At 40.2% G+C, this 13,808-nt stretch overlaps 2 protein-coding genes across 5 annotated transcripts in view; both read left to right on the forward strand.

Annotated features, from left to right (window-relative positions):
* Positions 1–4,135, forward strand: part of ccny (cyclin Y) — a 38,837-nt gene extending 34,702 nt beyond the window's left edge. For all 4 annotated transcript variants that reach the window (XM_062520638.1, XM_062520640.1, XM_062520639.1 and 1 more), the window contains 2 exons: positions 663–825; positions 1,111–4,135. In XM_062520638.1, coding sequence (XP_062376622.1) covers positions 663–825; positions 1,111–1,227 — 280 coding nt within the window. In that variant the 3' untranslated portion in view covers positions 1,228–4,135. The remainder of the gene's footprint in view (positions 1–662; positions 826–1,110) is intronic.
* A 5,518-nt stretch (positions 4,136–9,653) lies between these two features.
* On the forward strand, positions 9,654–12,667 carry gjd4 (gap junction protein delta 4). The gene is made up of 2 exons (XM_062521295.1): positions 9,654–9,913; positions 10,279–12,667. The coding sequence occupies exons 1-2, from the start codon at positions 9,850–9,852 to the stop codon at positions 11,478–11,480; spliced, it is 1,266 nt and encodes a 421-aa protein (XP_062377279.1). The 5' UTR covers positions 9,654–9,849; the 3' UTR covers positions 11,481–12,667.
* Positions 12,668–13,808: the final 1,141 nt, after the last annotated feature.

Here is a 13,808-nt window from a genome sequence, read left to right on the forward strand (position 1 = left end):
GAAGAATGAATAATTGTCATTGTTTATTTTTTTTCAGCGACAAGCTATTTGTTGCAGACTAGAAATAGCTGTGGCAAAGGTGTAGTCTGCCGTCATGGGATATGGGGGGGGGGGGGGGGGGCGTACTATTTGAGCTGACAAGCAATATATCACCCTTAGGATTGTTGGAAGTGTATACGACAGCCTCTGTCTGGGTATTTCCATTGGAGTTTCTGGTACTTGAACAATAATAGTCTTTCAGATTTTTCCAGTCTATCATTAATATAATCCCACATAAAACACGCTTGGTGATTCCTTACTCTGTTGACATCCTTGATATCTGACCTGTGGATATACATTGTTATTTTGCATAGATTAAAGCAGGTACCAGTGGTCAACAGCAAACAAAAAATAATTTATTTTGGCTAACTTCTGTAGGTCATGTCTCGGAAACATGTTTCCCATCACTGCATTGATTTAAGATGTAGATCTGCATTCTCGTTCTCATTCTCCAAGATCAGAGTATGAGGTTGTTTGCTTACATGTTTCCCATCACTGCATTGATTTAAGATGTAGATCTGCATTCTCGTTCTCATTCTCCATGATCAGAGTATGAGGTTGTTTGCTTACATGCATGTTATCTGTGTATGTATTTTGTTTTATGTTGCTATGTTAACCACCAGGAATGAGCTGGAGAGGCAGTTTTTGGAGCTGCTTCAGTTCAATATCAATGTGCCGTCAAGTGTCTATGCCAAGTACTACTTTGACCTGCGCTCGCTGTCGGAGGCCAACAACCTAAGCTTCCCACTGGAGCCCCTTAGCAGAGACAAGGCACAGAAGCTTGAGGTGAGTCTCTTCTTCAGGCTACTGCCCAGCTGTCCTGAGCTGATCCTTAATTCAGACCGTTTTGTCTTAGCTTAAGGGACATCCTACATGCAGCTCTTAATGTCATTTATACCAACCTGAGGACCGTTGTTGAATTAGTTCATAATCAGTCATGTAAATGCTAAATGTTATATAAAATGTTTAGTGCATCATTTGTAAATGGAATTTAATCTCTCTCTCTCACGCTCTCTCTCTCTCTCTCTTTCTCTCTCTCTCTCTCTCTCTCTCTATATTATCTCTTCTCAGGCCATCTCTAGATTGTGTGATGACAAATACAAGGACTTGAGAAAAGGCGCCAAGAAGCGATCAGTCAGTGCCGATAACCTAACAGTGGTCAGATGGTCCCCTGCCATCATCTCCTAACAACCAGAGACCTTGGGACAGATAGCCAGAACATGTGAGGGGGGCAGGGGCTACAAGAGGCATCAGACTCGTCCCAGGCACGGGCAGGTCTCTCGGTTAAAGGGATGCCTTTCCTGCTTAGATACACCACTCTTGATCAGAGCCTGTGCTGCTCTCCTAGAGTGGGGACTCCTCCCCCTCTTACTCTAAGGGTTTTCCTACCATAAGTATTACAGTTTGTGTCTCACTGTACATAAGAGATGGTCCATCACTTCCCTCCTCCTCCATTTGCTTCTCTTTCTGTTCCTCCTCTTTATCCTCCTCCATCTGGACAGCATAAAGTTTGGTTTTGAAGAAGGCATCCCAGGTTGGGAAGGACAGCACCACTAGTCAGTTGCCACGAAGGACAAGGTCAAGGACATTTGAAGAGGACGTGTAAAGACCAATTTTTGCAAAGCCACCCACCAAGTAATCGGAGCAGTCCCCTACTACTAGGAGCACCATTCCAACAGTGCAGTCAATCATATATGGCTTCCTGCTGTTGCTTTGATTGATATTTAATAGCTACCTATAATTTTACATTCCTTTTGATTCTAGTGGCTTTTCAGTAACATTGACTCAGCATGAGATGCGCTTCGAAGACAGCACTCATGTTTGAAACCATTAAGCCTGGACATGGTGGTCAATGCTCCTTCCTAGAATTCCCACTATTTAGAAGATCCATCTTGTTTTATTTTTCTACGATTCTAATCCTATTTTTGGTCGGATGTCAGTCAAGGTGCAAATGTTTTCATCAAGCTAAAAGTTTGCCCCAGAAACCCAACTAAAGTCAGCTGAGCAGGAGTACGGGGCTTTCTCATCTACATGAGCATCAACTTTTTGGAGAAGGGACTTATTCTGGTCTTTGAATGGCAAAACAACATGTGAAGCACACAGAGACAGCAGAATCATTCCTCTCCTTCATACAGATTGCAGTTGTGTACGCTGTAGGCTTTTAAGGTGCTTTATTAGGTGCCCTCTCTCTGACCAGCAGTCATCAGCATAGTGGGGAGTCCCTGGGATCCTTGGGTTTGTGAACCGTTTTCAGAAAGAGTCATCTTTGAAGCAGAGAAGGATGGAGTATGGAAGGGAAAGAAGGTCAAAAGTCACATTACTATTGGCAAACACAGATACCATCAAGTGGAAAGACCTACACATATTATCATTATTAATTTTGATCTTTACATTTTAAGATATTTAGATATTCTTTCAGTGAATCTACATGCAGTGACTTAAACCAAGGCCATCAGGAAATGACTTGTACATTAGATTTTTTTTTTTTTTTTTTTTAAGATTAGTAAGATGTAGCCTTCGGTAGAGGACTCTAGTCTTCATTACTGGTGAAGTCTTGTGCTGCTAACCAACTATTTGGATTAGGGCAGAGATAAGGCCCAAAGTGGCTGAAGAGATGGGCTGTGCAGCATTTGTCTGCTCTGCCATGTTATGTCCTTAAACTCAAAAGGCCTGAGTTGACTGAATTTCATTTCTGTTTTATTTCAAAAGAAACGATTTAGATTGAAAACATGTTATGAAAATGATGAGTTGGCACGTGAGGTCTTAAAAGAAGTTTCATGTCACCATTTTTATTTCCAAATGAACTGGAGCTCGTACACTAAACAGAGATGGTCCATGCATCACAGTGTAAATGGACTTAGAATATTTATTTTCTAAAACATGGAAGTATAAAAGAAATTTTCGTGAAGATTCATACTGGTAGCTGTTATTTTTTATTGAATTTCTGACATACACCTTATCACAAAAGCATTATAGAATAATAAAGGTTACATTAAGATTGGTTTGTACAATGTATATACAAAACCCTATGCGCTCAGAACATGATTAAAAAGAATGAAAATTATGTATATGTAACAGATCAGTATTGATGTGTAAAAACAGGAGTAATCTTTCAAAGTGTAATATAACAACACAATGAGGTAGGAAGCCACTAATTTGGCATTATCAAATACAATATGGAAAGGGCGCTATATTCTTCTGATTTCAAAAACTTTTCATAAATTGAGTGTTGACACTGCATCTGAAATTTGAATGAAATTCGAATAGTTTTCATTGTTTCTTGCTTTCTATTGTGAGAACTTTATTTTTGCAATGAGGAATAATTCAGTTTGTGCTATTTCTGCCTATCCGTAATCAAGTATCAGATTTCTCCAAAAGATCAACTGTACATTGTCCACTCATCATATTATTGTTTACATAGTTACAAACTGTATTGTGACAGTAGTCCCATATTTCATTTTGATCAGTTGTTCATGGTTAGACATTTTGTAGTGATTAAAAAAGGGATGGATCTTTACCAAAGTAAACAAAACAAAACAATGAAGGACTCTCCTATGAGGAGTACTAGTGCTTTAGAGGCCCTTTGCACATCGTGTTTGAATGGCAGGAGTTAGAGGAGCAAGCAAGAGAGAGAAAGAGAGGAGGGAATAGTTGCCAGGGAGAGAATTAAACGCAAGTGTCTAATTTGGGTTGGAGGTTGGTGTCATCCCTGGGGAGACATTGGAAAAAGTGTTCAAAGATTGTATTATCCTATTTATTGTATGTGTGAGTGTGTGTTAATTCAGAGCCTGTTGTGATCACTGACCCATGGCAGCCATCTGAATGGTCTGATAGCCTTGTGCACTCAACTCTACCTCTGTTTAGACATGTTTTGTTGTTTCCTTTTCTCCCCCATCTGTCCCAGACTATATATATATATATATATATATATATATATATAGATCACCCTATCTGTCTATCTCAGTCCCTCTCTTGTTTGTCGCTCTTCAATTTCTTTTTATTTCATTTTTAGGATTTACAAATTAATCTTTCCAATTTGTCTTTGTACTATTGGTGGTTTCCTGTGTTAACATAAAGAGAACTGCTGTAAACTGTATGTGAATTCTCCTGTTTTTTTCCCTTTTGAATATTGGTCATATGACTGGTTACAGTTAATGAATTATTGCTGTTATTGTTGATTTTTTTTATGTTCTGTAGGTCAACCCATTATCTGTGCGCAGTTTGCCAAAAGCTAAAGCGCTATCTGTTTGGATATTCTATTAGTTCATCATCAGTCTTTCTTTTTAGTGAGGTCTCTCCAGCCTCAAGCGCCCATGGGGGCCAATAGGTTTAAACGCTGCATGCTGACTCTTCAACCATGGTTTTTAACTGATGATCCCAGTTCAGAAGCAATGTTTAGGAACCTGCACAAGAAAAATAAACTTTTAAAACTTGCAATAAAAAACCGCCTGCCTCAGACCTCCTTAATATCTGAGTACACAGACATTTTTAGTTGAAACAAACTAAAATTGTGCTACTCTAAATCAGGTTCTGCAGGATGCAGAGGGAGGTTCTTCACCAAACCTGGCCTATTTGAAGAGCAGTGTTTCAAAATGTAGTGATGACATTATGGCTCATACACCCTGATTACAAACTAAAGGTCAAATAACGACTGGTCAGGGTTGTGAGGACTGCGATTTTGCGATTTTGTTAAAAAAGAGTTGGTGCCATGGCATGCCTGACCAAGATGCAGGATTTAACACTGTCTAAATATGGAACAGCTGCTGTAATTAAGTTACAGACATGTAGTGATGATGAGGGTGACTGTAGAATACATATATTTTTTTTAATCACGGATAATTGATGACATATCTGAAACAGAGGACTATTTAATCCAGCAGTGCTTAATATGATACGTGTGTCACTGTATATATTGATAATGTGATTTATAGTACAGGGGTTGGATAGTAGCACTTAAGGTAATATTTAACATTTTGGCTAGTGTTTATAAATGGAGAAATGGTTTTCATAATGACAAAATAACCATTATTTTGACCATTACCATTATTAATTGCTGCGCCTGCGCTGTCAGGAACACAAATAGCGTATTGAGGGAAAATATGAGCATACACAAGGCAAGGCTGGAGATCACACTGTTTTGACTCCAAAAATCGTAGACTGTGTCAAGCAATGGATTTGTCTCATGTAATGCAAAGTAGATCAGCATGATACTTTATTTATTTGTTTGACTAGGACAGTGCAGACAAAATATTAATTAAATTTTCATCTGTTTTCGGCAGCCAGCTCTTAAGGACACAGCCTAGAATAAAAAACGTATACCCAGATCAGTGAAATGCACATTCACCAAACAAACAACACTAAAACAACAAACGACAAACAAAACAATCGTACTGCAAAGCAAACCTCAAATCAAGCTAGATATGTATTCAATGAGGGAGTGTAGTGGCAGGGATGGATATAAGTGGTGTAATTACGCATGACCTCAATTTTGTTTGTCTCTTTCAACTCCGGTACACTATCCTAGTGGTAGGTGGCTCTGCCTGAGAAGACCGTTTTCCCAATCTTGCTGTCGGTAGTGTACATCAGAGTCCCTGGTGGTGTCCTTGTTGCCTTCTACTAAACAAACTCTTTGGGAAAGGTGCAAAAAGCTAAATATCCATCATAAATAAGTGTAATATTTATTAGGGGCCAAGCAGCGAAGCTGCAAAGGCACCTATTGTGTTTCGTAGTGTTCTTATTATAATTCTGACATGGAAGTCAATGGCAGCCCATAGAACCGACTGGTGAAATTTGGCACACTGATTGGGGACAGTCTCATGATTCATGTCACCAAGTTTCATGTCAGCACTCCAAACACTCTAGCGCCACCAACAGGCCAAAGTTGGACGTGCGTTCACGCAAGTGACTTTTGACCCCTTGGGCCAATTTTCAAAAATCAGGTATCGTTGGAATCCTTGGAACAGCCTGACTTCAACTGTTGTGCTTAGAATTACAATGTACTAGTGATGTCTAGTAATACTTTGGAAGATCCTTATGTCGACAGATGGCAACTTATGACATCACCGTAATTGATTCGGCCGCCATATTGGATTTAATCAAAAACACTAACAAATTTCCCTAGGTCACAAATGTCAACCAATCCTTACCAAAATTGGCACAGACTATCTTCAGACCATGCCTTGTCAGTGTGTGGATTTCTGTAACAATTGACGGAAGCGTTTGCCCGTCGCAGGCATATCTTAGCAACCTTTGCATCTATCAAAACCAGGGGGTCGGGATTTGACTGATTAGCCTCGCCGATTAGCAAGGCACTTCCTCGTCGCCATGTCCGGTGCTGTTTTCCTCATGCTGAGCTTAGTGTGGGCACGAGCTCTCCTTCTGTACCTTACGTCAATCAGTAACCTGGCACTTAATTGGCCAAGTAAAACGGCACCGGAAACAAACCCCTTGAAACGCCATGTTGAAGCCTGAAAAAATCGTTCAATTTTGGCAATTTTCACTAGCCTAGCATTCCCATTGAAATGAATGGGGGCGGGACTTGTTCACTTTCTCCAGTTCTTATAATACCTCCATGATCAAAACCAGGGGGTCAGGATTTGACTGATTAGCTTCGCCGATTAGCAAAGCACTTCCTCGTCGCCATTTTCCAGAAATACATCATGTCCGGTGCCGTTTTACCTGCGTTTTACTCATGCTGATTGGTGGCTGTTCCACTCTCAGCTCATGCACGAGCTTAGTGTGGGCACGAGCTCTCCTTCTGTACCTTACGTCAATCGGTAACCTGGCACTTAATTGGCTAAGTAAAACGGCACCGGAAACAAGCCCCTTGAAACGCCATGTTGAAGCCTGAAAAAATCGTTCAATTTTGGCACATTTCACTAGCCTAGCATTCCCATTGAAATGAATGGGGGCGGGACTTGTTCACTTTCTCCAGTTCTTATAATACCTCCATGATCAAAACCAAACTTAGTATATGGACTCGTGACCCAATCAGGAGTATGCCCAAGACATTTGGTGACCTTTGACCTCTGGGGTGTGAAGCTGCCAAACAGGAAGTGAGCTCATATCTCAGCAACCTTTACCTCTATCAAAACCAAACTTAGTGGCTCTTTCCGAAACGGAGCCCCTACTCACTTCGACTCGTTAGCGAGTGAACTTCCTTTTCAAGTCACACTCGTGGGTGCGGAGAATACTCGCATTGAAGGGGTAGGGGTTAAAACAGCGCTACATTTCGGATGCGCTTGAAGGGAGAAGGAAATTGACATCATATTTGCTTTCATAGAAATTATGAAGGCAATATATATTAAATCACCAATAAAGATGTTCTGGACACCCCTGTGTATTAAGATATACAACCCTCTTCTATCCTTTCATTACTATGATTGAGGAGTTGCATTTTATACTTTATTTAACATCAAATTATAAAAGTGCTGTAAATGCGACCTGCACATGTGTTTAAATATTACAGCCTACTTCTGTACGATCTTGCACATTTTACTGAGTATCAAACTAAACATGAGTTGTTACAATGTAGCTTAAATCACGCTTTTGTCTGTAAATGCCGTCATACGGACCAAAAAACAACTGGCAGGGAGATTGCACAAGCTGCACAACACGTGAAAACGGTTGCACCTGCGTTCCATGCTGACTTGCTCCTGGAGGCGTGGTAGCCCCTCTCCCTAGACACTTCACTCGACTCATTTTGTTTCGGATAATACTCAATGTGGCGGACCCTCGCGTGAACGCGCAAACTAAGTGGAAGTGTTTAGGGCTAGGGTTTAAGGGCACGTTTCGGAAAGGGCCAGTATATGGACTCGTGACCCGATCCTGAGGATGCCCAATAAATTTGGTGACCTTTAGCAAAGCTGCAATTAGCAAAAATGCAAGTTGGCTTGTAACTTTTGACGTGCTAGACATGAAACTTGCTCTGGTTGCTTATGTCTCATTGCATCATTGAGCGAACAGCGTCGAGTTGCCATGGTTACTCCGGCCTACTGCTTGGCCCCCTCATTGCTGCTCGCAGCTATATTTACCTTTGTATTATAATGATGACTATTGCAATATTGCAATAATGATGACTATTGGCCTTCTGGTCAAGTTAAAGTGTTAAATCAAAACATGCTCTTCAATAACTTTTTCTGGATCTTAATGGTTAAATTGTCACCAAGTGATGTTCTTATATACATGCACACTTCCATCTAGCATACCAATAAAAACTGACTCACGGAACAGCATACAATAGCCACCCACCTATATACAGACTCAATTCTAACAGGAAGTTATTGTAATATCACATGACCCCTCGCACAACGTGTCTGTCGATGGTCTGTCGATGGTCTGACTCCAAGGCTGGGCTATTATCCACACATTTTATGTTTTGTCAAATACATTGTGAAGTAAAGGATTCCATAACTTTTTTTTTTTTTTTCCCATGGTTTATTTAGATTTTTCAGTTACAAAAAATGCAATGCAAAAAATTAAACTGTAGGAATAATATGTATGTACAGTAATAGTACACATATGTTCTATTTAGATAGACAATACAGTCTGATAAGCAAAAAAGAGAGAGACATATCAATAAAGAACAACAATTTTAAATCACACCCACACCCTCCCACCCTCCCACCCACCCAGCTTAGGCTGTGCTAAACAAGGAAGATCATTTAAATCTATGCAAAGGACATAAATCAGTAAAACAAATACCAAACAAACAAAAAACAAACAACAACAACAACAACAACAGCAAAAAACCCACACAAAAAAAAAAAAAAAAAAAAAAAGGGGGAAGGGTTATGGTCTTACTTCAAGAACAAGTATGTAAAAAATAAGGTCAAGGGTCAATATCACCAGGCTATAGGCTACTTGTAGCAATTATTGGATCATGAGGATTCCATAACTTAACAGCCTTGAAACACCCATTAGACTAGGTTCATAGTCATAACTATTACTGAACTCAAACAAGAAGACTGGTATTCAAAGATATCCACGTTGACATTATTTTTAGGACAAAGTAAAATGTCCTGTTAGGACATCCTGTCCTTTGTAGTTTACTGGAATAGCTACTGAGAATGCTTCAATAACAGATTTCTGCTTGTGTTGATACGGCAATAACTGGTCTTAACCATGAGCTGCCCAATGGATGTTTACTTAAGGCATGAGGACCAGATATAGCTGTTGTTAGATTGTATTCTGATTATTTCAAAGTTGTCATTCAAATGTGGTAGCTACAACACTATTGCAACTGTAAAGTTGAGACCACAGTACTCAGTTTAGTTTTGAGCAATTCATAACTGGTTATAACAATGAAATACGCTCAGTAGACTCTTGCCCCACCGACCAAGAGGCTACATCTTGACCTTGGGGTGCATTCTTTGTTTTAACATTGACATGCTTTCCATTTTACATGAGAACTTAATACTGGTTATTTAATGGCTAATCCAGAGGCCTCGTTATTCTTCTCTAAGGACAAACAACTCTGCAAATATCTCCGCAATGTCAGGAGGGTGACGTGCCTTTGGTGGGTAAGAATAGCTCCACAATGGGGCTCACTGCCCTCTTCTTCTGTTGTCTGAGAACAGTTGTTACTAGGACAGGGGGAGAAAGAGAGATAAGACGAGGAGTCGAGCCCAGCAGTAGACTCTAAGAGGTAACCGGCTATTGGGAATTTCTCACAGACCTAGATTTGTATCACCGCAACATGAGTGAATTCACTGGAAGCAGGATTCCATCGCCCTGTTGAGCCTTGTTGAGCTGAGAGGTGTGGGCCATAAGACAAAAGGCCTGCAAGACTGGGTCCAACCCCCAGTCAATATGGGGAGCCAATCTACATCTGAAGCGATTGCTGTTACAGTTAACCACAACATCACTGTTGTAGGTGAGTAAAAGTAGAAACTGTCATTGATGAGGCAAATGAATAGGGTACAGTGTTGCAGCTGAACTTTGAGCATGTTGTCAAATGTATGTGGGCTTTTGTAGAAATCAGTCATCAAACATAATGTTTCTAGGTCAATTGGTCTGCAGGCTATATTTAAATACAAAGGCAAGGTGAGTCACAGTGACTCCTCACACAATGTTTATGAGTTCACCAAACTGTCAGACTATATGATTTAAATTGAAGTAACATCCTAAAACTTGGCATGGCTTTTGGTGGAAACACAACATTTCATATATACATTGTGAAGCCTTGCCATTCGAATAATCCTGAGACAAACTGTAACATGTGTTGTACTTCCTTTACAGGAAAATTGTGGCTGCTTGTTATGGTTTTCCTGCGTATTGTCATCCTCATCTTTGCTGGATACCCACTTTATCAGGATGAGCAGGAGCGATTTGTTTGCAACACAATTCAACCAGGCTGCTCAAATGTTTGTTATGATCTATTTGCTCCCTTGTCCCTCTTCCGTTTCTGGTTGTTTCAGTTAACCTTGCTCTGTCTACCATATGTGACATTTGTTACCTACATCATTCACAAAGTGCTATCAGATTTTGCTGTTTTCTCTGACGCCTCACACAACATGAAAGCCATTGAAATCCAGCAGGGATCTCCCCAGAAAGGAGGACTGCGTAAGGCAAGTCGCATTCAAGCAGAGCTCAGCATGTTGAGGAACTTCAATGGAGCTTACATCCTCCAGCTGCTCCTACGGATTCTTCTGGAGGCAGGATTTGGGGCAGCTCACTACTATCTCTTCGGATTTTACATTCCCAAGCGCTTCTTGTGCCAGCAATCACCTTGCACAACTACAGTGGATTGCTATGTCTCCAGACCCACAGAGAAAACTGTTATGCTGAACTTCATGTTGGGGACAACGGCCCTTTCCCTTCTTCTCAATATTTTGGACATGATCTGTGCCATTAAGCGCTCAGTGAGGCAGAAGTCCAAAAGGAGGATGCTAGTGCGGAATATGTATGAGGAGCAGCAGTATTACCTCTCACCAGGAGAAAGCCAGGGAGCCATTGATGCTAATGTGTCCATAGTAGAGGAAATGGTGGCGTCAGTAGCAAATGGAAGTTTCAGGAAAAGAGGAATGAGTAGGTCCAGCAGGGATGATGGTGTGTCAGCAGATCTGGAGGATCCTCCTTGTGGTCGAGGAACACCTCTTGTTCCCATGCTGGGTCCTGTGAATGCTAACAGTGGGCATAATGGCTATCTAACACCCACGCAGGAAGAATGCCCTGAGAGAGAGGGCAGTGATGTGGCACTGTGTCCTACAGAGCAAATTGGTACGCCCAGGCCCATCCGGGTCAGTAAACGGAGTCGTCTTAAACCACCCCCACCACCCAGACGGGATAAGCCTCCTGGGACAAGTTCTGTAGATGTGGTTACAGCAGCTACAGCAGTCTGTACCAGAAGAGTAGGACACTACACATTGGTAGAGATGAGCGGCCCTGACATGCCCTCAAACAGTAGTGACAACCAGGAGAAGAAGTCGGAGTGGGTCTGACATACAGACATAAGTACAAAACAGACAACAAGTGTTTTCTATCCCAAGTGTGTAGTCTATGTTAAGGTGAATTGTATATTAACTATTGGTTTATATATTTGAAGGCTAAAGCACATACTGTCTAAGTGCTTATGCACAAGATCCTTGGTACTTCTCCAAATATTTGTTTCCCTTTGCAGCCCACCTGGTCTTGTTTGTATCACCATCCCTTTTTGTCTCCACAAACAAAGGCACCTTGACCTGTCCTCACCCCACTCAGAGGTCACAGTCATTCTAAAATGGGAGGTATACAGCTGTAAGGCTGAGAAAAACAGTTGACTCAGTTGTCTGTCACTGCATCTACCATTTATCCCCATTGACATTATTATTCATTCTTACTATTTAGAAACTAGCTGGACAGATTGTGCACCACTTTGAACATCCTGCAGTGTAAGAACTTTATATCCAAGGAAGTCAGACCTGAAGCAGAAGATTAGCAAAACAATTACAAGGCAGATTTAAGAATGGTATTTATGGAAACGACTTGTCACACTATTTCAAGGTGCTGGGGGCTTCAGTTTGAGCTTTGGAGATATATACAAACCCTTAAAATAGAGCCTTGTAGAACTGTGTAATGTGAAACCTCTATGATGTCTAACCTCCCCCATCACCACTTCAACCTCTCTGCCATGCGATCCACTGTCAGTCTCAGTTTCTCTCTACCTTGGCAACCCAATATCACAGAAAGGTAAACCTAACAATTTACAAGGGATTGATGTTCTGGTGTATTAGAATAAAATAATAATAAAAAAAACTTATGAGTGCTTTGGAAGCAATTGTACGTGTGTAACTCTCCTTTTGAAGACAGGGAAATGCTTCCCTCTAGTGGTGTGCAGTCACATTACAGTTAGGACTGAGGATGTGAATTTCAAGTAGGCTGGAGTAGAGCTAGGCCTACTAATGAGCTAAATTAAGATCTTTTTTAAAAAAAGACAAAAGACTAACATTTATACCGTAATCAGTTATCGATATGATGACATGTATTTTCGTTTTATTTTAAAAGAAGTTTTTTCAGTTTTCATACACAACCCTGCATACTGTACCACAGCAACTAGACTTCCCAATAGAATAATGAAAGATCAAATGAGCAGACATATCAATTACGTTTTAAAGGGTGGCTAAGGTTAGTCTAGTTTGGGCATTTTGGCATTGTTCTTGTTAGAATATTGCTTAAAAATCTAGCATCCCCTCTTTGCAAATCTAAAAAATTAAATGTTTACTTCTTCCTCAAAGTTTCTCCTTCCCTTTGTTATTTAAAACCACACAGGGTGAAATTCCAAAACAAGATGTAAAACTACGAGTTAAGCCACGCTACAGCACAATATTACTTCTACACAGTAATACAAGCCAGTCTGAATGTTGAATCCTAACTGCTTCTGGAAATTTGTGTTGAAACAATTGTGAAAAATATGTAATCACAATGGTCTATGTCTTCTAGGCTGATCATTCCATTTTGCTTCCATCTCAGAGCTAACTTCAGACAGGGCCAAGTATCTTATCTAAAAATTCTAAAGCACAGTAAAATCTTCCAGTATGTGATTAACTACATGTTACATGCAACATCTGATACAGTAAATTCAAAGAGGACACACACACACACCATTCTGACATTTTTATTGCTTTCATTATTATACTGATACAAGACAGCTTTTTGATTTCTGAAGCATGATCATGAACAAAGGTCGTGGTAAATGTAGTGTTTTTGTTACTGGGGTTCGAGAGAACATGGCTCCCATAATAAGCCAGTATTGCCTTTCAATGGTGAGTGCAGAAACCACAAAGTTCCCTTTTACATGGTGGATCTAAAGGTCTAAAGCAATGACTGTCAGCAGGCAATGTTTTGAAGGTTGAGCTCTCTTGTCAGAAGAAAAGGATTTTTAAAAAACATGGCAGGATTTAAAAAAAAAAAAACCTAGCCCGGTCCAGCAAATTTGCACAGTGAAGACACAATTGTAAAATGTGCTCTTACATTATGTTCCTTTTCTCTGCACAAGTGATATGAATTCACAGTCAAGTGCTGATTGTAGTGATTGACAGTCTTTCATTAAAGAACTAATGTACTCAATATTAATATATCGACACTTCTATTGACATACACATTTTTAGTAAAGACCCTGAGAGCTGAAGAGGAGGGAAATAACAAGAAATCATTCAAAAATCAAAATGAAAAGTTAACATGCAAAATCAAAACAAAACACTCTACCCTACAGATTCACCCAGAACAGCTGAACACAATAACTTTCACAGTTTTATATGTCAGTATATATATTTATATAAAAAGAAATCCAC

Source organism: Sardina pilchardus, chromosome 19 (assembly GCF_963854185.1).
Source record: "Sardina pilchardus chromosome 19, fSarPil1.1, whole genome shotgun sequence".
Classification (NCBI taxonomy): Eukaryota; Metazoa; Chordata; class Actinopteri; order Clupeiformes; family Clupeidae; genus Sardina; species Sardina pilchardus.

Excerpts from the sequence above, each read along its gene's own strand:
- gjd4 (XM_062521295.1), top strand. The coding sequence starts at position 9,850 with ATGGGGAGCCAATCTACATCTGAAGCGATTGCTGTTACAGTTAACCAC. Across the intron at positions 9,914-10,278 it reads CCACAACATCACTGTTGTAG|GAAAATTGTGGCTGCTTGTT; the intron begins GTGAGTAAAAGT and ends CTTCCTTTACAG.